Here is a 21,495-nt window from a genome sequence, read left to right as displayed (position 1 = left end):
GACGTCACTTCTGCTCCCAGAAATAGCAAAAAATCACTTGGAGATTTCATAATTTACCATAATTATGCCATTTCCGGTTATTTGACGTAACTTTTCAGAATATAGCCGTATTGGGTAGCGAGGTTATTGATGTGTATGTGACGTTACATCCCATCTTATGACATCATTACAGCTTCTTTTGCTGTACCCCGAGTATCGCACATTTGTGCTTGTTCTTTTTCATTTTTAATTAAAAAAAAAACCTACCTACCTACCTTATACCCTACAGGTATTGACGATGTTAGTATAATAAAGTATCAATAATAAACTTTTTAATTTACTATGCAAAATGATATCAACTTGACAGTTTATATGCTAGATATAGGAGCTGACATTCTTACAGTATAACAAAGAAACTTTGTGATATTGTATTAATTTTTATTGATATGGATTATTAGTTAAGTCACTTTGATCATACAGTATGATTTAGCAATATCCTGTAGCTAAATCTAAATACATTTTTTCATATTATGGGGCTTGCAATATGTACTGTCTTTTAGTGCTTTGAAATATTTTTACTATTCAAACCATTACCCTTTTCAATTTTTTTTTTTTTAGTCAATTACAGAATTTTTTCTGTGAACCCTGACCTTTCTCAACGGATGGTGAACTATAGCATTGAAATCAAGGTACTATGATTATGGATATTTGTGGTTTATAATACTTTCTTGCACAACATCTTCCCCCCCTCCCCATCTACAAAAAAAACAAAAAAAAAAACAGCTAAATTTGTTTATTTTTTTCTTTGTATACTATCACTTATTCTGTTCGGAAACCTTTGTGCACTTTTTTATTTGAATAGTAAATTGAAAAAAAACAGAAAATCATTCAAATATTAAATTAGTTGTTAAGTTAATTAATGTCATGCAGGCTTTGTCAACTCTCAAAATACTGTTAACTAAATGCTCAACAGAAAATGTATAACATTACTGTTTTGTCCCAATCGAAAATGCCACATTATTTTGGTTATGTAGGATCCATTAGATAACCTGATCCAGCAGTGGACCGATTATCAAGCGCCCTCAACAGGCGTAGTAGTGGAAGAATTACCAATGTCAACTCAGCCAGTACTTGGTGATTGGAGTATCAATGCAACATCTGGTGTAAGTAGCACAATCCGTTTTGATATCAAAAAATATTTAATAAACGAAAATGATGTTAAATTTAAAATTATATAAGGTATTATTGTGTATTTGCATCCTGTTTCTTGGTAAAATACAATCTTAAGGTTGCTTATTTTATTTCCATCTCAGGTCCCCAATTATGGAACATCTTAAATGATACTTATAATGTCATTGCCTTACTTCTTTTCGCAAATTACTTCCTCTTAAAAACAATGATTTATTGTTTTAATCGGATTGTTTTATTCTCTTAAACAGTAATATTCACTATCCATATATATGTATGTGTTCCATTTTTATATGACATATAGTTATCGATTGTGTATCTGTATTTTTATCAAATTTTAAGGTCTAAACAGGAGAAGAACAAATGTTTCTTCTGGTTTTGACCTTATTTACGGTTTTATTTGGCAACTCACATTATTGTTTTGTATTTATTTTGACCGTAATTGTCATATGTGCTGTCGCATAACGAATCTGAATGTAATTTCCTCCATGCTCAGCACTTGATGAATGAAGAGTGATTTTTATGTCGCCTTAATGACTCAGTCTGTAGTGTAAAAATGAAATGTGTTATTTATTAATCAATTTTGCGCTGCTTTTTTACCTAGCACTTTTGTTTATGCCTTGCATCAAGTCCAACAATCAGATTATTATTACTATACATTTCTATAGGATGTATCTGCATACCAAGTGTTCACCATTGGCGAGTATGTCCTGCCAAAGTTTGAAGTGTCAGTCACATTACCATCTTTTATTACAAGAGGGGAAACATCATTGGAAGGAAGGGTTGATGCCACGTAAGTTCAAAATGGAGAACATTTTTAAATCTCATTAAACAACCGTAATATAATGCTAAAGTCACCTTTTCAAACTGGATACTAGCAGCAGCCTAGTGATGGTAAAGAGCCATAATTGTTGTTTCGTATAATTTTCTTTTATTTTTCTACATAATTCTACAAATTTAAATTACAATCTTGCCAGGAACAAGCAATAGGCAAATACCTGAATGGATAAGAATTCTTTTACTCCAAAATTAACACAACACTGTATTTTTATCAATTACTTAACAGGACAAGAGGATTCTTTTCTAAAATGACCAATATCATTGCTATTTATTAAAATAAATAAAAAAACAACGAAAAAAAAAAAAGTAATGAGATATTATGACATAGATAACATTCTAAATCTTTCCAGAACTTTTATTTATTCGAACAAAAGTTTTCTTCTATATAGTTTTTATATTTTGACATCTTTCAATTGTTTCTTTTAGTTATACTTATGAAAAACCTGTTAAAGGAATGGTACTTGTAAGGATCACATCTGGAAATCATGAAATAGAATTGAACATGGCTGTAAGTATGAAAAATCTTCAGACAATGGTATCAACCATAACATCATGGTATTATTATTTTATTCTCGTTTAAAGTATTAAAAAAAGGCATAGTAGTACAAAACTTGTGTCTATTTACATCATTTGAAATATAAAAAGTTGAAAAATAACAAATATCAATACAAAATCAAGCAAAATTGCATTCAAATTTATATAGAATTCAATAAATTATACAAATTGATACTAAAATTGACAAGAAAAAAAATCATGCCATACACAATATTTGAAGTCAGCTTTATTAAAGCAAGAGAAACGATCTTGATTACAAAGTTTCTAGATCGAGTCATAGAAGTGTTGCACAGCTATCACAATACTGATTGATATTATTTCAATTTATTATAAAAAAACAAATAAAAGCAATTACAAATACCAAATTGAGAATTTTTACAAAATTATAAAATGAGTAAATTCACAAACATATCAAATCAAATATATATAAATCCATAGGCAAATTACTGAAAAAAAATGACAATGCTGTGGCTGGATCTCAATGGAGATACAAAAAAAAAGCGAAAAGCTAAATCAAAACGTACTTTTTGTCATAGTACTCAACTACTTACTATTCAATGGTGTTTTGGGAGAGGGTAGGTGTATGTGCCATACTAGATTTCTGTACAATTATGATTTCAACTTATTGGTTTCTATTCCTGATTCTGAATGATGTTGCCTTTCAATTGTACTGTTGTTTTCTTAATGTGTTTTTATATTGCTGAAATAAAGTTTATTATGAGAAGTGAAGTATTGTTTGCCAGCAGCAATATATCATTTGTTTCTATGGTAGGCTTTATGGTGCATCATGGTTGATAATATTAAGACTTTAAAAACCACAAATTACGTGATGTACCTGTTTCAATAAAAGAAAATTCTAAAGTCGTTTGTAATTTTAAAAGAATACATATCTTATGTACAGATAAATTTTGAATTTTAGTTTCCCGTAATTTCATTTTAATTAAGCACCAGTTTTATTTCTAGTAGTATCGTACATACAAAATTTAGCAGTCCCTAGTTGTAAGGACTGGTTCCTTGTTTATATTCAATCGTTACAAAAAATCCTATTTAAAAATGGTGATTAACAGATTTTCATATACTTTTTCTAGATCGATGGAAGTAAATCATTCTCTGTTCCTCTAGATGATTTTGAGAGACTTTCTGATGGAGTAAACTTCAATGTCATTGCCATTGTAACAGAAATTCTAACCGGAAAAGAGCAGAGCTCAACAGCTTCAACGGGGTACTTTAACAGGCCTGTCAAAGTGGACATCTTGGACGGAAATTCAAGGACATTCAAGCCTACTTTGATGTACACGGCTTATGTAATTATTTTTATTTATTTCGGGTTTCTGTAGACAAAAAAAAAACATAAGAATATACATTTCTTTTTTAAATTTGTGTAGTTGCAGAATGCATCACAACTCTGAGGTTTTTTTCTTATAGATTGCGGTTACAAGACAGGATGGAACACCTCTATCTGAGGCAGAGAGGAGTGTGCCGTTGCTTGTCTCTTACAAAGACCGTAATCCCTTCAATGTTGATTCAAGGAATTCTGAAGTGTACTATGAAATTCCATCTACAGGGGTTGTGACTGCACAAATTGATGCAATCATCCATTCATTTTCTATACAGGTACTGTAGGGAACTCCACTCTCTTAATAGTGGTATTCCTGAATATGGGTAAGACTGCAATAATAAACATACATTGCCCCTCATTCATTTCATAGGAAAGTGTCTAGGCTGTCCCAATGATGGGTTATATTTTAACATTTGCATTTATGTTTGATTGAACAATTTTCAAACTAGACTTGGAATGTATTTGATGATTACCAGAAGTGGTGATGATGAACTTTAACCCATTGAGTAACTAAATAATAATTATTATTCCCTCCATTAGGCACGGTACTACACGGTGGAGGAAGAGCGTGGGTATGTTGATTATTTTAATGTTTTTGCAGTTCAATCACCGAGCAATTCGTTCATTCAGATCAACTTAGCCAATTCTGGATTGAACGCAGGAGAAGATGCCACATTTACGATCACGTCAACGGAAGTGCCGTCTAACATTGCTTACATGGTATGACATCATCAATGGTTAACATTAATCCTTGGTTTAAATATTAATATGCGTATTTGAATAATGTATATATAATATAAATTTGTATGATATGTATAATATAAATTTAATGGAAATATAGATAATAATAAATAACATAATTATAATATAGATGGGAATTTAATATAAAGGTATATAATATAAATGTAATGGGAATGGGAAAGAGTAAATAAATAATATAATTGTAAATAAATGTATATGATTGATAATAACACTAAAATAGTACTTTAGAGAATAGATTTGAAGACCGTAAAATATAGTTTATAGTGCAGCTAACAAGATCATTTTCACTATTTAAAACTCTTATTCTAAAACCATAGATGCATACTATTTTAAATATATAAAATAATATAAATAATAAAACAAATGAATACTTTATGTAAATATAATGAAAATATAAATGTAATATCATTTTTTTAATTCTGTAAATATAAGATGCATGTAAATGTAATTTAATTAATAATTACATTTCAAATTAATTAATTCGATGTGTCAGTCAGTAGTTTCTGAATTTTACTTTCCTTTTGCCTAGATTTTATCCAAAGGCAATATTGTTCTAACTGGAACACTGACTGGATTAACTTCTACTCAAAATACATTGAATGTTACTATCACAGCTGACATGGCGCCATCAGCAAAGTTGATTGCGTACTACGTTCGTTCCAACTATGAAACTGTTGTTGATGTGTCAAACTTTAATGTAGATGGTGCATTTAAAAATCAAGTATAAAGTTTTTTTTAATTTAATTCCATTCTTTTGTTATTACATTGGTAAAATTAATCAATATTAAATAACAATTTATGATATACTGCCTGAAAATGATTGTCACTTATTTGTCTTTATCTTTTGAAAAATTGGAAATTACTATAATTAATTGAAAATTCTCTCTTGTCCATACCTATGGTCAATCCAATTTCTTTGTCAGTACTTCTATCAAAGAATGACTGGTTTGGAGCAGGATTTTTTTCCATTTACTTCCTGAAGGTACTTCATGCAGAAAACAGTCAAAATAATAAAATCAATGTTTATTGACCATTTATAGGTCAGTCTGTCATTCAGTAGTGATGTTGTTGAACCTAGTGATAACATTAATGTTGACATCACAGCAACCGAGGGCTCTCTAGTCTATCTATTGGCTGTTGATCAGAGTGTTCTACTTTTGAAGTCTGGAAATGACATCACTCAACAGAAGGTAAGGACAGCATATTAATTATTCTCTTTGTAAGCGTTGAGTGGCCGAGTGATCAAAACGGGGACACTGCAAACAACAATCAGGTTTAAGAATTCTCGACCATTAGTTCCAGAGGTACACATCTAGCTTGTGTGCACTTAAAGAACTCAAGGTATGCTTTGGAAGTTCTGGTCCATTTTCAGTTTATCGCCCTGTCAGGCTAACAACAACAGTTGAATAATTTTTTTATTCATTATGTTCCAATGAGGTGAAAATGCACTACTTCTATAATAACTATCTTTATATTAGTGATCAATTAGCATTAATTTTGATTTATTTTTAGAGTAAAATGTAATAGAAAATCTATGTAATGGAAATGCATGCCAACAGTATTCTACTACAGTAATACTTCAGTAACTAAATTTGTTTACAATATTCATATTGCATTTGGTATTTGTTTTGCAGTGACTGCCTCATAACTTCATTTAAACAAACAAGGATCATGAATTATTGGAGTAAAATCACTGCAGTAGAATGTGCATCTATCTACACTATTAAACTAGTTTGATAATAAAAAGTTTGATGTATCCAAATATGGTAGAATGACATCATCATGTCCATTTTATTATATGTTCACATCACATTTTTTTGTCACATAATGTTTGAAAGTGTAGACAGAGCTTTACACAGCATATCATATCCAAACATTTTTTTTACATCAGGTGATCGAAGAGTTGGAAACATTTGACAGTTCAAATAAGGGTATAAATGGTGATATCCATCCATTTAGAAGAGGATTTAGGCTGCCACGATTCTGTGCAATCCCAACAGAAGGAAGATATGCTGCAGAAATATTTGATGTAAGTAATTATGCCAACATGGTGATAAGAAGGCTGTCAAATTGATAGAGCCTAAGGTACTTCCACCCAGCCTAACTTTCTTCAACCCAGCTTATTTTCTATTCAGCCTAATTGGTCATGTAAAAAGATCTTTAAATCTAAATATATAATATACAGTATATAGTTATCAAACTTTCTTTTTAGAATTCTGGAGTGATTGTTTTGACTGATGCTGTAATACCAAGATATTCTTCTTTTTGTAAGTTATGAAAATGCTGTGATTTAATTTAGTGCTTAAAAAGTACCAATATGTCTTTGAAGTTATACATAAATTTGTTTAAAATGAATGTTATAAGTGTATGTAGTGTGGTTCACAATCCCACTCCTTCTAAAAAGCAAATTTCTCAATTTTTTTTTAATATTTGAAAATAAATCCCAAGAATCTATCCCTGGTTTGACCTACTGTATGTGGTCATACAATGCGTGCAATAAGCAAGCATAACCTGTTGCTCTGAAAAGGCCCTAATTCAATAATTGTGTGAAATATGAATTTATGTTTATGCTGCTGCAGTTCCTGGCATTGGTCTTCCTGGCATGGGTAGACCTGGCATGGGTAGACCTGGCATGGGTTTTCCTGGCATTGGTGTTGCTGGAAGTGGATCGGTTGACGTAGGGTACATGGGGTTCCCAGGCTTTGAAGATGATGCTGTTGCGTTCGACCCAGGCTTAGCTGATGAAGCAGTTCAAGAGAAGCTTCCAAATACCAATGATGCCGATTCTGCTGTACGCACTGAATTTCCAGAGACATGGCTGTGGATGGAAGCTACTGTTGGGTATGCCTTCTATTGATTTTCTTTTTTTTACTCATCTTTACATTATGTACATAAACTAAATTATCTGTATAGCTTTCAGTAGCAGTAAATAAACCATTTTTAATGAAGTTTGGTGCCAAAAAATGAATATTTTTATTTTTTTTCAAATGGAAATTGTGTAGTACTAACCTGTATGCATTTATTTTAATACAAACTTATTATCATACTTGTATAATGATATTTTTTATTGTTAAACCATATATCATTAGTGAGTGAGTGGCCGAGCGGTTAAGACAGTGGAACCGTAATCACGTAGCCATAACATCGGCAGGGGTTCGAGGCTCACTCACTCCATGGTTCTGGTGGTAGAACGAGTCTTCTCGGATAAGGACTATAAACCGTAGGTCCAGTGTACACAACTTGCTCGTATGCACTTTAAAGAACCTAGTACATCTTTCGAGACGAGTAGGGGGTTACCCCGGTGTATTAGTACATCACAGCCACTGATCACCAACTGGACCCTCTGGGAGATCAGTCTTTGACTGAAGAGGTCACCCAGTATAAAGATAAAACAAACAAAATCATTACATATTATTATAGTGCTATACTTTTAATTGTTCAATTATTATAGTTGTCTAAATTGAAAACAAGTTTATTAATCACACAATTTGCATAGAAAGGTACAGTAGTTCTAAATATGTTACAAAGCTATTTTGATTGCATAAATCTGGAGATCAAATTTATTTTGTTTTATTTTTGTTACCCAATATATGACTCCATCTCTTCTAACAATAGTGTTGATGGTATGCTTTCGATTGAGACTACTGTTCCAGATACAATCACTTCGTGGGTTGGCAGTGCATTTGCTTTGTCAAGCTTTGATGGTCTTGGAATTGTTCCAACCACATCAATGGTTCGTATGTTTAGATATGAATATGTTACTACTACCATATATTTCTTATTCTTCCAACCCACCTGGAACACAAAATTGGGCTGACTTTGAGGGTGGGACTATACCCGGGAAAACCCTGGTTCAGGAAAAAATGATTGGTAAGCAAATAAACTCATCTCAGAACCGAACTGACTAGAGAGAAGCCTTATCCAGACCATAAGTCAATACTGGGACTATAACTATACTCTGGGATATATATATATATATGGCTTATGGTACACTGTTTTTAGTTATCCTGTTTAAAGAGCATCGTCGCTTATGTTTATACTGTAGATTTAGCCAATGGTTTATTAATTGGTCGATAAACATGATTGTCGCTTTAGAATTGAATCTGTATGTTTTTGCTTCTAGGTCACAGTATTCAAACCTTTTTTCGTGTCCATAAATCTTCCATATTCTGTGATCCGTGGTGAAAACTTGGCATTAGAGATCCTGGTATTTAATTATCAAACTATGGACATTACTGTAAGTAATTCATATCTGCAATAGGAGCTTTTCGAGTTGAGTTGATGTGGCTAAAAAATCCGAAAAGTCGACTACTACCCATGTACATGTATATGAATGTTTTTAATCTTCAAACATAAGCACAGCATTGCTTGTGGTAAGTATATAATTTTAAATCATTTTGTCATTTATTTAAGGCTGAGATAAAACTTCACAAGTCTGAAGACTTTGACAACATTGAGTTTCACACAGGTGGTAACAGCATTGATGATAAAGTGACAGAAGTCTATGTCAGTAAGGACCAGGTCAGTCTTATTATTCACATTTGTTTATGTAAATAACAGAGGGCTTAACTTGAAAAGAGTAACATTGTGAGAATTTAAAAAAACATATTCAAAAAAAGAGAAATTGGACAAAGAGAAGTGAAAATGATTTTAGGCAAATCAGAAATCTATTGTCTAGCAGTACAGTAGAGTCTAAATAATGAATGGAAGATAGAAGATTTTGGAAGCTCCTGTGATTATCTAACTTATCTAGCTAATGCTAATAATGTATGGTAGACCTTCACTTTCTGACTTTAAACACTTCCATTAACTTTATGATTAAATTAGGCTTTTGCCATATAGATGGGTTCAGTATTAAAGTTGTTGTCAGACATTTTAAGTATTTTATGTTTATTGTGAAAGATACAGATTTCGAGAACCAAAATAAGATCAATTTACAAATGTAATTTTTAAAACATTCTGGAAACTATGATTTATATTTTGTTGTATTTTTTCTTTTTGCAGGTTGTGAAAGCCAATATTCCAGCTGGTGAGGGTGTGTCGGTGTCATATGCCATCATCCCAAAGAACTTGAAATTAATGGATATTCAGGTGACGGCACAATCCACAAATGGCAGGGATAGCGTTATAAGACAGCTCCTGGTAGAGGTAATTTTTGTTTGTTTATTTATTATAGTTTAAGAAATTAAATCAAATTCTTCACCAGCAGCCGATAAAAAGGAAAAACGAAATGCACAAATAAGAAATGTCAGTTGCAATGATCATCATTATATTCAACAAATGTTTGAATTTGCTGAAAATGCATCATTTTGAAAAAAATGCATTACCTTCAGCAAAGAAAACAAATGAAATAACAAACTTAATTTTGAAGTTGTAATACTATGACTTATTTTACTATGCATATAAGGATAAAGGAGGTATAATGTTTGTGCAGTAAAATTTGTCATTACTTAACTGTAAGCCTTTTCTCCCAGATGGCCAAATATAAAACCATGATCAATACGCCAGGAGGTGATTGCCAAAGTGTACCAACCAACGTGCAATACATGTACACAGAACAACAACAACCTTGCGTCTCATCTGAAGAACTATAGGAAACATCTTGCCTTAGGCTCTGTCAACACTATTAAACTATTGACAACAAAAATGTGCCAAAATATAGTAGTGATATGCTGTCATCATGTACATCATGCACATCACATAAGTTTGATAGTTTAGACAGAGCTTACGGATTTAAGAAATATGGCAGGTCTTGATCCTGTGCCTCTCAAATGCTAGTATGATATCCCTTACTGCACCACACCATATGTTTTACATGTTTGTTGATAATATGTATTTCTTACATCCAGCCTGAGGGTGTCACTGAATTTTACACAAATGCAGACTTGATTGATTTAACTGAAACCGACAACAGTTTTACAAATTCATTTCTGATTGATCTTCCTCCGAATGGTTTGGTTGATGGATCTGTTTATGTGAAGTTGGCCACAACAGGTGTGTCATTTCTTCTAAATTATTGTTAAGTTCCCTATAAAAAAGAAAGTTGCTTTAATTACCTATTTTTTTAGGTCTTAAACAGTTTTATTTTCAATGTTTAAACCAACCTAGCAGCACTTCCAAACAGATTATGTTAATTGCAGGTGTACATGTGTATTTATGCACAGAACCAATGGCTTAATGTCCTTTTTGAAGCACCAGTTAAAACATTTTGCCTATGCGTGCATATAAATCAGGCCAGTCCTTTACCAATATACTAGTGTTTTTTTTTTTTTTTGTTTTTTTTTCAATTGTACTTTTAGGGGATATAATGGCACCAACAATGAGTGGATTGGATGAACTCTTGCGGATGCCCTATGGATGTGGTGAGCAGAATATGATATTCTTTGCTCCAGACGTCTTTATTTATGATTACCTGACGAACACAAATCAGAACAATCCAGAAATCAAGAAAAAGGCACTTGATTTCATGAAAATTGGTAAATCAAAATTTTATTTCTAAAACTATGGTTTTGATTTAATGATGCATAGATCAAGTAGACACAATTATAAATTTACCTGAAATTAACAGCAGTACAAAGACAGATCTTGTGCATTATTCCCCTTTATTAACAACAGTACACTTTTTTTTTCTAGGCTACCAGAGAGAACTTAACTACAAGCATAAAGATGGATCTTTCAGTGCATTTGGGAATAGAGATCCTTCTGGAAGTACATGGCTGACAGCCTTTGTTATTAAATCATTCGTTCAGGCCCAGGACTATATTTTTGTAGACAACAAAGTTGTTGAGATGGGAATCATTTGGTTGTTGGAACAGCAGAATACTGATGGATCATTCATGGAACCAGGCAAGATATGCGACAGAGATATGCAGGTTAGAAGATAGTAATTTGGTTATGTTTCCCAGTATGTTGTATATGAGACGTATGTAATATTACACTCCTGTTTTTATTCTTGCTATTTGATTGGTTTTGTTACGCATCATGTGTCGTTCAATTTTGTTTGCCAATTACTTTTACTAATGAATGTTCTTAGAGAGAAAATGTATAAATGTATTATTCTGCTTTCACTTCTAATAATAATTTACTGTAAAAACCATTTTAACTCATTTTGCTTACTTTAGTTTTGGTTTGTGTAATTTGAATGAAATTAATGAAATTGGAGCATTTTTTTATTTGTGCTTAAAAAAATAATTTGTTTGATTTTCAGGGAGGAGTATCAGGGCCTGTAACAATTACTGCATATGTGGTGGTTGCGATACAAGAAGCTAAGAATGGGCGTGGTTTAAAACAGGTTAGAATATTCATTATATATATTATATATAAATAAATATTATATAATATTCATTATCCACGACTAGAGGTTGGGCCTATATATTCAACATGGTCGCTCTTTCTGTTCAACAATTGTTATTACTGTACAGTTAAAGGAAAAAATGGCAAAATCAGCACTGTGGTCATGTTACAAGTGTTGTCAAAACAATATAGATTATCTGATAAAAATCCTAGAAAGTAGGAAACCTTTTCTCCATTTTTCCTCTGACTGCTTACTTTTTCACTTATACTTTACTTTTTTTTTCAGGCAACTTTAGATGGACTTACCAGATCTTTGGATAAGGCTAATGCCTATATTGTAGGCCAGTTCTATACTTTCAACAGGGATCCCTATATCTTAGCTATCACCACGTATGCCCTAACTTTGAGTGGACATGCACAGCGTGACACTTTCCTCACTGCATTAGAAGCTCTTGCCATTGTTGAAGGTACTGTACTGTGTTTACAATAGAAAAAGTTGGCTATAACCTACATTTGAAGTATATTCAAATTGAAACTTTTAGATTTGATTGATTGATCACTTTATTTCTTAATTTCCATACACAAAAATAACAATGGAAAGAAAACAAAAATTACACTAAAATATATATTTTTTTCCATTAAAAAGAAAATACAAAAAATGTTTGACTTTATTGGTCGGTCCAGTCGGCAGCAGTTCCTTTTTTTTTGCATGTTAGTACCAAGAACACAGTCCGACTCTTCTTGACGTCCCACTTCTAGGTCAAGCCTAGTGAGTGAATGGCCAATATATTAAGACTGTAGAACCGTAATACGTAGAAATAACATCGGCAAGGATTCGAGGCTCACATGCTCAATGGTTGTAGAACGAGTCTTCTCGGATAAGGACCATAAACCGTAGGCCCAGTGTACACATCTGGTTCATGTGCACCTACTCGAGACAAGTAGGGGGTTACCCCGGTGTACTAGTTCACACACATCCACTGTCACAAACACATTAAAGTACTAGGCTATACACTAGACCCTCTGGGAGAACAGTCTTTGACTGAAGAGACTATCCAGTATAAAGAATAAATAATAATAATAATAGTCAAGTCAAGTCAAGTATCATTTATTATCATTTGTTTTAGGAAAAACATAGAAATTCTGTTTGCTCACCTTCTTTAAACTCATTCACTACTCCACAGGAGAAATCCTTTGTTTTTTGGTAATGAGGATCCAATTTACAAGGCCTGGCATCCACACAAGTTAAATTCTTGCATTATCTATTCATAAACGTCCTGCTCCGTTCGCTGCCTCCTTTCATTTTCTTGTAACCTGTTCGTTCAATAATGAAATCACAAAAAAACGAAACAGTTCCCTTGGCATGGCACTGTTGCCAATAGAGGATGTCTTTCATCTTTTCGCATTTTACCATTGATATTTTTAAAGGCGGAATGAAATACTGGCGTCGCCAGGATAAAAATACAGCTGATGATGAGTCGAATGGAAATAAATGGTTTCGACCGTATGGAAAACCGCCCTCATCTGATGTCGAAATGACAGGCTACGGTCTTCTCACCTATCTGGCACGTGACAATACTTTGGGAGGAGCGTCAATTTCAAAATGGTTGACTACACAAAGAAGTGAAATTGGAGGTTATTCCTCAACGCAGGTACAACATTTTAACTTTTAAATTTAAAATAGTTTTAATGGAATAGGGACAAGATACTTATACTAAACTACTATACTAAACAATGTAATTTTTTGTTTGTATACACTTTTTACATAAATTGTTTATAATGATGGTTGACAAGTTAAGAATATATATAGACAAATAAAAAAAAAGATACAGCAGATACAATTAAACTAATAAACTATTAAAAGTAAATAATACTTAACTTGGTAAAAATAACAATAACCTATTCCACAAATGCAAAAATATATTTTTCCTGTGTCAAACAAAATGAACATAAACATGTTTAATTATAATCATGGGTTCTGTCAAAATCTGCAAATATAGCTTTTCTAATAATGAAACATTAATGTTGCTATTTACAAATCTATTATTTATATCATCTCCTGCTAAGACACTGTCATAGTCTTGTAAGCCCTATAATCTCATTTCATTTGATGTAGGACTTTTTTTCTTCTACTAGGACACTGCTGTAGCCTTGTAAGCCCTTGTCCCATATCATATGCTCTAGGACTTTTTTCTTCTTCTACTAAGAAACTGTTGTAGCCTTGTAAGCCCTCGTCTCATATCATTATGCTCTAGAACTTTTTTTCTTCTACTAGGACACTGTTGTAGCCTTGTAAGCCCTCGTCTCATATCATGCGCACTAGGACTTTTTTTTCTTCTACTAGGTATACTGTTGTAGCCTTGCAAGCTCTTGCCTCATATCATGTGCTCTAGGACTTTTTTTTTCTTCTACTAGGACACTGTAGCCTTGTAATCCTTCTTGTGATATCATGTGCTCTAGGACTTTTTTTTTCTTCTACTAGGACACTGTAGTAGCCTTGTAATCCCTCTTGTCATATCAGGTGCTCTAGGACTTTTTTTCTTCTACTAGGACACTGTAGTAGCCTTGTAATCCTTCTTGTCATATCGTGTGCTCTAGGACTTTTTATTTCTTCTTCTATGACACTCTTGTAGCCTTGTAAGCCCTCTTGTCATATCATGTGCTCTAGGGCTTTTTATTTCTTCTACTAGGACACTGTTGTAGCCTTGCAAGCTCTTGCCTCATATGCTGGTAAGATCAGTGTGAATAGAGGTGAGGTTGTTATAGATGTAACATTATCAGAAGATCCAACCTACAATCAGTCGCTTATTGTTAACAGTGACAATGCTCTCGTATTTCAACAGTTGGAGGTAATGTATTATTCTTAATAATTTATTGTAATTCATTAAATATTTACTATTTTACTAATTGATTTTGCAATGATCATTATGTGAAAGTTATTCTACTGCAGTTACGGCAGTAATTACACTTTTTATTGCAATATAACGTATGATTTTGCATGTTCAATATAAACGTTTATGAGGAAGTAACTGAAGTGAATAACAATGTATATGATTTGCCAAAAAACGCAGTGAAATAATTCTACAAACAGTTAAAGAGTAAACAAAATGTATTTGCAGTAATTACAGTTGTATAATGTTGACATGGTCCTATATTAAAACCCATAATGTTTAGATTCCTGCGTCATCTGGTTCAGTTGATGTATCTGCCTCTGGAATTGGATCATTTATTTTACAATTCTCTGTTATGTACAACGTGCAAGAAGTTGTAGAAGAACCTGCATTTAACGTCACGATAGCAGTGATTGACAATGATTTAAACAATATTCAGATTCAAGTGTGTGGACAGTAAGTTATTTTTTACTTACAAGAGATGTGACTGATAGAAGGCCAAACATTTTAAGTTTCTATGACCAACATTTTGTGGCGTTAAATTTGTTGGTTCAATGATTCTTTTTTCCCTGGAATATAGCCTAGGACTTTTATTTCATTTTTATATTGAAAATAATATGAAAATTATAAAACATTATCTTCTTGCAGAAGTAACCTAAATTAGGTAGCTAGATTTTTCAATAATTTTTGTGGATGCTATAACAACTTTAAGGTGTCCTACTTTTTTGGAATTGAATTATCATACATGATACAAAACATAAATCATTTATTGAGGGCCTACACTTTTGAAACAGTGGCACACTACTTGAATGAATGTGCGTACAATAATAACAATAATAAGAAAAATCCTAATTATATAAATATATTGTCATTGATTTTTAATTCGCTTTATCAGGTATCTCAAAGATATTGTGCAGAGCGGAATGTCAATCATGGAAATTGGTATCCCATCAGGCTTTGTGGTAGATGAGGATAGGATCAGACATGAACTTGAAGACATTGCCTCTTTGCAGAATTATGAATTTCAGAAGAGAAGTGCTATTCTTTACCTTGATGAGGTAACAATACCATTTACTCTGAAGTAATTGGTTCGGTTGGGTGAAATGAAAATTAAAAAATATCTAATACAACCTTCACCCTGTAAATGAAAAACTAAAGTAAAAATCATGGCCCTGTCCAACCTTGGTTTAGCTATAATATCTGCAAGTTTTTATAAAACACCGGAGCTTTCCAATTTTTGACGAATGCTCTGAACATTCATGTCAAATTGAAATCATATTGAAACATCATGTTAATACTGCTGATGTCAATACTGCTGATGTCAATATAAATTGTTCATTTCATCTCCTCCTCTTTAATTTGTCCATGGCTAAACGCTGTCTACACGATTGCTATAGCTTTGTGGTTGTTTGGAACATCAAATACATCAAATATGTTGCAAAATATTATCTTAACATACAGTATTGCTAACTTATTTATACTTAAAATGTGTGTCAACGTATTCCAACTTGCTTATAACATATGTCAGCCAACATATAGACGTGTGTCAACGTGCCTCCGTGTTCGCTTAACTTATACAGAACTTTGTAGGGTAATTAACATACGCCAGTGTACCCCACAGATGTTTATTTCTTCTAATAAATTGCTAGTTTGTTTATTTTCCATAAAGTCTTTTTCCTTGATTTATATTGCTTGATTCCAGATTGCATTCAGTTTTCCAACTTGTGTAGGTGTTGCAGCTTACAGGACAAATCTTGTTTCCAATATAAAACCAAGCCCAGTGAAGTTGTATAATTACTACCAACCAGGTAAGGTATCAATTAAATCAGAGTGATTTATTGAAACTGTAATAATGCTCTGTTGACTCTTTAACAAATGTTGGTCCAGCACTGTCCCACATTGAATGCTTAACAATGCAGAAATAATGGTTTAGAAATGTGTAAAAGATGCAAGACTATGCGTGAAATATGTGTTGAAAATTTGTCTGGTGCACTCCAAATTCATGCCTGCAATTTTGTGAATAAACTTTTGTATTAACGTAGGTCACAGCAATGCATGTCATTGCACGAAATTGTGATGCAGTTCACGATACGACATAGTAATCATAATTTGACTGCACATAATTCATTCTAGATGGTATGCACATATGTTGACCATGCAGGCCATGTGAACTAGCGTATGTAACAATGTAATAGTGTTCATGTAAGGCGTAAACTATTTGTAACATATTTGGGACAATACCATTAAATTGCATTCATTGAAAAATGTGGAACAGTGGATACCAAAATGTGCATGGGGCATAAGAGTGTATCTTGGTAATATTCAATTGTCTTCACCAGATGAACAAGTCACCACGTTTTACTTGTCAAATGCTTTGAGTAAATCAAACATCCATGAATTGTGTGATACTTGTGGAAAAGCAATCAGATTGAGTGCGGCAGATACAACACCAGAACCCTCTGCAGCTGTCATTCAAATGACTCCTCACCCACTTCTTAATATCGCTACACTCATCATGAGCTGTTTCATTACAGGGTTATTGAAAATAAAATGTTAATAAAGTCAACCCTCAAATTATATCTAATATCTCTAATGAAATGTAAGCATTTTCTTCTGAAGTACATTTTAAACATTATTTGTAGGACTTTTTGTATGTAATCAAGATCATATTTTTATAAATTATACAGTAAAAAGTGGACCGTATTAAAATGTTGGTTTTGAGAGAGTTAGGTTGTGATATAGTTGACTCTGTAAGGTGTATATATGAGGTGAAATGTTACAGTATTACTATTTGTTTATTACTTTAGTTACTTAAATATTATTATTTGATATTTCCTAGATGGATTAAAGATATTACAGTACTTTTTGATTTTTTTGATAACGTTTTAAATTTCAATAATTATCAAAAAATCAATCATAAAAGATAATAAATTGTGTTATTTTTCGAAAAGTTTAGGTAAATTGATAATTGCAATACTATTCAAATAATATTTTGTCAATCAATTTCATTTTACAAATCATAGTAACCATTATAAGGTCAAATCATGCAACATAATTTACAATGTTGGAAAGCTTTTGATTTGTGATGACTGGTGACCTACCTAGGTCAGGTCAATCAATGTAGCGTCTTTCATCGCCTGGACCTAGATATCACCAAATCTGTGTCTAGCGCATTCCCAATATCCTGCATGCACACAGTTGGGATTACATGACATACTTTGATCGTCAGTCGTCGCAAATCTGAAACTCTCTATTATTAGTAGTTTAAAATTTCACATTGGACCATAGAGCCTACACACAATGTTATATAAAAATTAGCTGAATATAACTATTTTTTTTGTATAACATGTGTAAGCTAAATACGTTTTATTAATATATCAAATCTGCAGACAGTATAGTTTCGATCTTATTAGATCTCGTCAGTGCAGCTCAGGTTTCGAAATGAAATGTACCACAGAACTCGCACAATAGGCTGAGCCAGTTATGTGGGACATGGTACACCCCGTGGTACACTGATTATGAACACAAAGAGTGCACAAGCTCAACGAGCGTGCTTTGCAAAATGCATTTATTTTAATATATTGCTTTGGTAAAGGTTTATAAATTCTTTTTGTTATCACTCACTGCTGATACTAATGATAATCAATTTGTATTTTTGTAAGTTTCTATCGTTTCTTTGTAACAAAACCTTGATTTTTTTTAATAGAAAAAAATAAGTTGCTTGAAATACGTATTTAATATATATTTAGAAAAATAATAATTAGATTTTTTGAAAAAGAAATAATATATATATATTATTATATTTATTGATTTGTAAAAATATTGAAATTACTGGATTTTTGTTAGTCTTTTTACATAAGTATATTGCATGTTTATTAAGCCTCTCATTAAAGCTGATGAACAATTAAAATTAATGAACTCAGATTTTGAATACGGTAGGCTACTCTGTAGTTTTAATAAAGTTATTCAACTCCTGTAGAAAAAAAAAACAAACAAAAATAATGATTTCATTTACAAAAAGACAAACTAAACAGTTTTATCCAAAAACTATTGTTAAAGACAATTTGACTATTTTTTGCTTTTATACAGATTTTTCAGGTAAATAATATCTATTTTTAATTTTTGGTGAGTGAATCACTATTATGTGTTATTAAAAAGGCTATTTAAAAAAAATAGTCTGTCGTTAATGTACCACCTTTGGATGGCCCATACTAACTTATTTCTCCATGGATGGCCGTAAACATACAGTGACATCTGCTCTTTATGCTAAACTATGCCTGCAGGCTACCACCACCTGTTATTGCTTGAATATATGTGTTATCATGCATAATGAATCATGTAGTATCAAAAATGAAACACACCCAGTCTTATCGGGTCGATTGTCTACGAGTCTAGTACTTTGCAGACCTAGTTCTACTAAAACTAGATTACTAACAGTTAAGTACCAAACATTATTTAAAACTCTTACATTTTAACACTCTGTAACAGAAATTTGCAATTGTGTGTAACTTGAACCAGAGAGTTGTTAACAATAATCTATATATAAATTTACGTAAGGGCAAAATTTGGTAAATCGCGCGTTATTTCTAGAATGTTTACCCGATGGTATATAAAGTTGGTTCGTACTTTCGGTACTTATTTTAACCACCTGAAGTAACCCTGTTTACTAATTAAATTGAGTTCGATAATTAGTTATTGACAATTAAAACGAATCTAGGTTCAACGCTTTGCCCCAAATAGGGGTGTTTTCCGATCGTGGTATACATTGTCTAATGGATGTCCATCTTGAAAAATACCCGCACACAATAATAATACGAGGATGCTTCGCATTTTCCTATCTCCTACTAAGATAATTGTTTTTAATGGCTGAAAACCGGTTTAACAGCTCGAGTACAGCATCATAATGTTGAAGATTTTCTTTAAAAAAATACTGTTCTGATTTAATATAGGCCTACGTTTATACAAATGTATTGATTTGCGATGAATGGGATATTCCAAATTATTTGGTATATCTCCATGGTTTAACATATGTAAATGTATGGGCCCTTAAGATATAGTATTACAATACTACTATACAATACTGTAAATACCTATTAACCATTTTTGGTCGCCATTTGAATCGCAAATTGTTTACTGTGAGTGTAATTATATACAAATAAACTCTATTCTGTGAGTGTGGGAGGCCCTACTGTTAGATTATAATATACAATTAAACTATATTACTGACAGTTGCTTCTCAACGTTTGTATTAATAATTACATAAAATATAAACGTCGTAGTGGTGTATCGTCACATGTAGGCCTACTTTACTATTTCAATCGACTATGACAGTGACAGTTTTAACAAAGTATTAAATCGCAAATTCTTTTACTGTATTTAGTGGTATATTATTTATAGGCCTATAAAACATGAACAAAATATTTCGTTGCTGAGTGGATAAAGAATAAAGAATATATTTTGGTTCCTCTTTGTACCTTCCCTCAACATTAATGTTACATACAAAACACAAATTGGGTTTGTTTTAAATCAAAAATTTGATTTCTCTTTAGCAAGTAATTCCCATGGTGCTAATTTTAGTTGACTGCAAAAATCATCGTGTCTATTTGTTCGTTTCTGTAAACGTACGTACATTTGAAATCGCCATTGTTTTACGCTGAAATTACTGTGTATTCGAGAACGTCCCATCTGAGCTGTGGGCACGACCTAGATGGTACGCTCGCGTACCATCTAGTAATAATAATACTATGGCGACGCAGTCTCTCCGAGTCGGGCTGGCTATTCTCGAGCACACACGTAACATAACAATGAGAACATTAGGTCTAAATTATAAGATCAAAGAGAACCGACCCGCGTTTCGAATCTCTTTTATATATAGTTCGTCTCAGCTCTAAGTCATTCTCTGAAAACACCATAAAACTCTGTCTACACTATCAAGCTAGTTTGACAAAAAAATTGGGTTGTGCCAAAATATTGTATTTATATGACGTTATCACATAAAGTAATAGTGTAGAGCTTAAGATTGGCTCCTAAGTTGTGTAGCATCCAGTTAGTGTATTTAGTCGTATGTTGACCTGGAACTGAAAGACCCAATATATGGTACCCACGTGTGAGAGTGTTTCTCCAGCTACTCATGCATATTCTTTACTTTGTTCAAAGATGTTTTTTTCCAAATATAATGGGTTTACAAGTTATCGAATGTTAAACACGACATTGCTTAATCACTATGACCTCTGTCAAGTATAAATAAACTTCTGCTTCAGCCGCTGCATTGTAATAGCAACGCATTTTAATTTTTACTTGTAATACTCACTTGTATTTAAATTGTCTTCACCAGAAGCAGTGACGTAACGGCTATGAGCGCTCACCGGCTAAACCCAGGGGCGCCACCGATCTTATGGGGGGCCCCTGAGCAGTTCCCAGAGGAAAAAACAGGCATTAAAATATGTCGAAAAGGCTAAAAATAGGCCTCCAGCGTTTGAGGACCACTTAGGGTTCTTAAACTAGAGGCCTCTGCGTTACGCCACTATCAATAAGTTGTACGTGTCGTTACACTCATCGTGAGCGTTAATCTGGGTTCCAGACGAAGTTTTGACTTAATATTAGTAAAAAAAATGACTATTTTGGTACATATGGCGTTTCATACGTATA

The 21,495-nt window shown here is 32.6% G+C and overlaps 2 protein-coding genes across 2 annotated transcripts; both read left to right on the top strand.

Annotated features, from left to right (window-relative positions):
• The first annotated feature begins 1,091 nt into the window (after positions 1-1,091).
• LOC140057649 (CD109 antigen-like) lies at positions 1,092-7,344 on the top strand. Its single transcript, XM_072103368.1, has 10 exons — positions 1,092-1,142; positions 1,836-1,960; positions 2,434-2,515; positions 3,651-3,866; positions 3,988-4,176; positions 4,442-4,621; positions 5,193-5,384; positions 5,704-5,853; positions 6,555-6,692; positions 7,243-7,344. Exons 1-10 carry the CDS (start codon positions 1,092-1,094, stop codon positions 7,342-7,344), a joined length of 1,425 nt encoding a protein of 474 aa, XP_071959469.1.
• LOC140056528 (CD109 antigen-like) lies at positions 7,339-18,573 on the top strand. Its single transcript, XM_072101924.1, has 16 exons — positions 7,339-7,504; positions 8,279-8,396; positions 8,787-8,900; positions 9,077-9,184; positions 9,668-9,811; positions 10,513-10,657; positions 10,963-11,139; positions 11,297-11,535; positions 11,871-11,954; positions 12,243-12,423; positions 13,385-13,608; positions 14,647-14,805; positions 15,131-15,303; positions 15,743-15,905; positions 16,550-16,655; positions 17,187-18,573. The coding sequence occupies exons 1-16, from the start codon at positions 7,350-7,352 to the stop codon at positions 17,402-17,404; spliced, it is 2,508 nt and encodes an 835-aa protein (XP_071958025.1). The 5' UTR covers positions 7,339-7,349; the 3' UTR covers positions 17,405-18,573.
• Positions 18,574-21,495: the final 2,922 nt, after the last annotated feature.

The sequence above is a fragment of the Antedon mediterranea genome, chromosome 8 (genome assembly GCF_964355755.1).
Source record: "Antedon mediterranea chromosome 8, ecAntMedi1.1, whole genome shotgun sequence".
Taxonomy (NCBI): domain Eukaryota; kingdom Metazoa; phylum Echinodermata; class Crinoidea; order Comatulida; family Antedonidae; genus Antedon; species Antedon mediterranea.
Note: the sequence above shows the minus strand (reverse complement) of the source record. Positions and strands in the feature narration are given on the sequence as shown.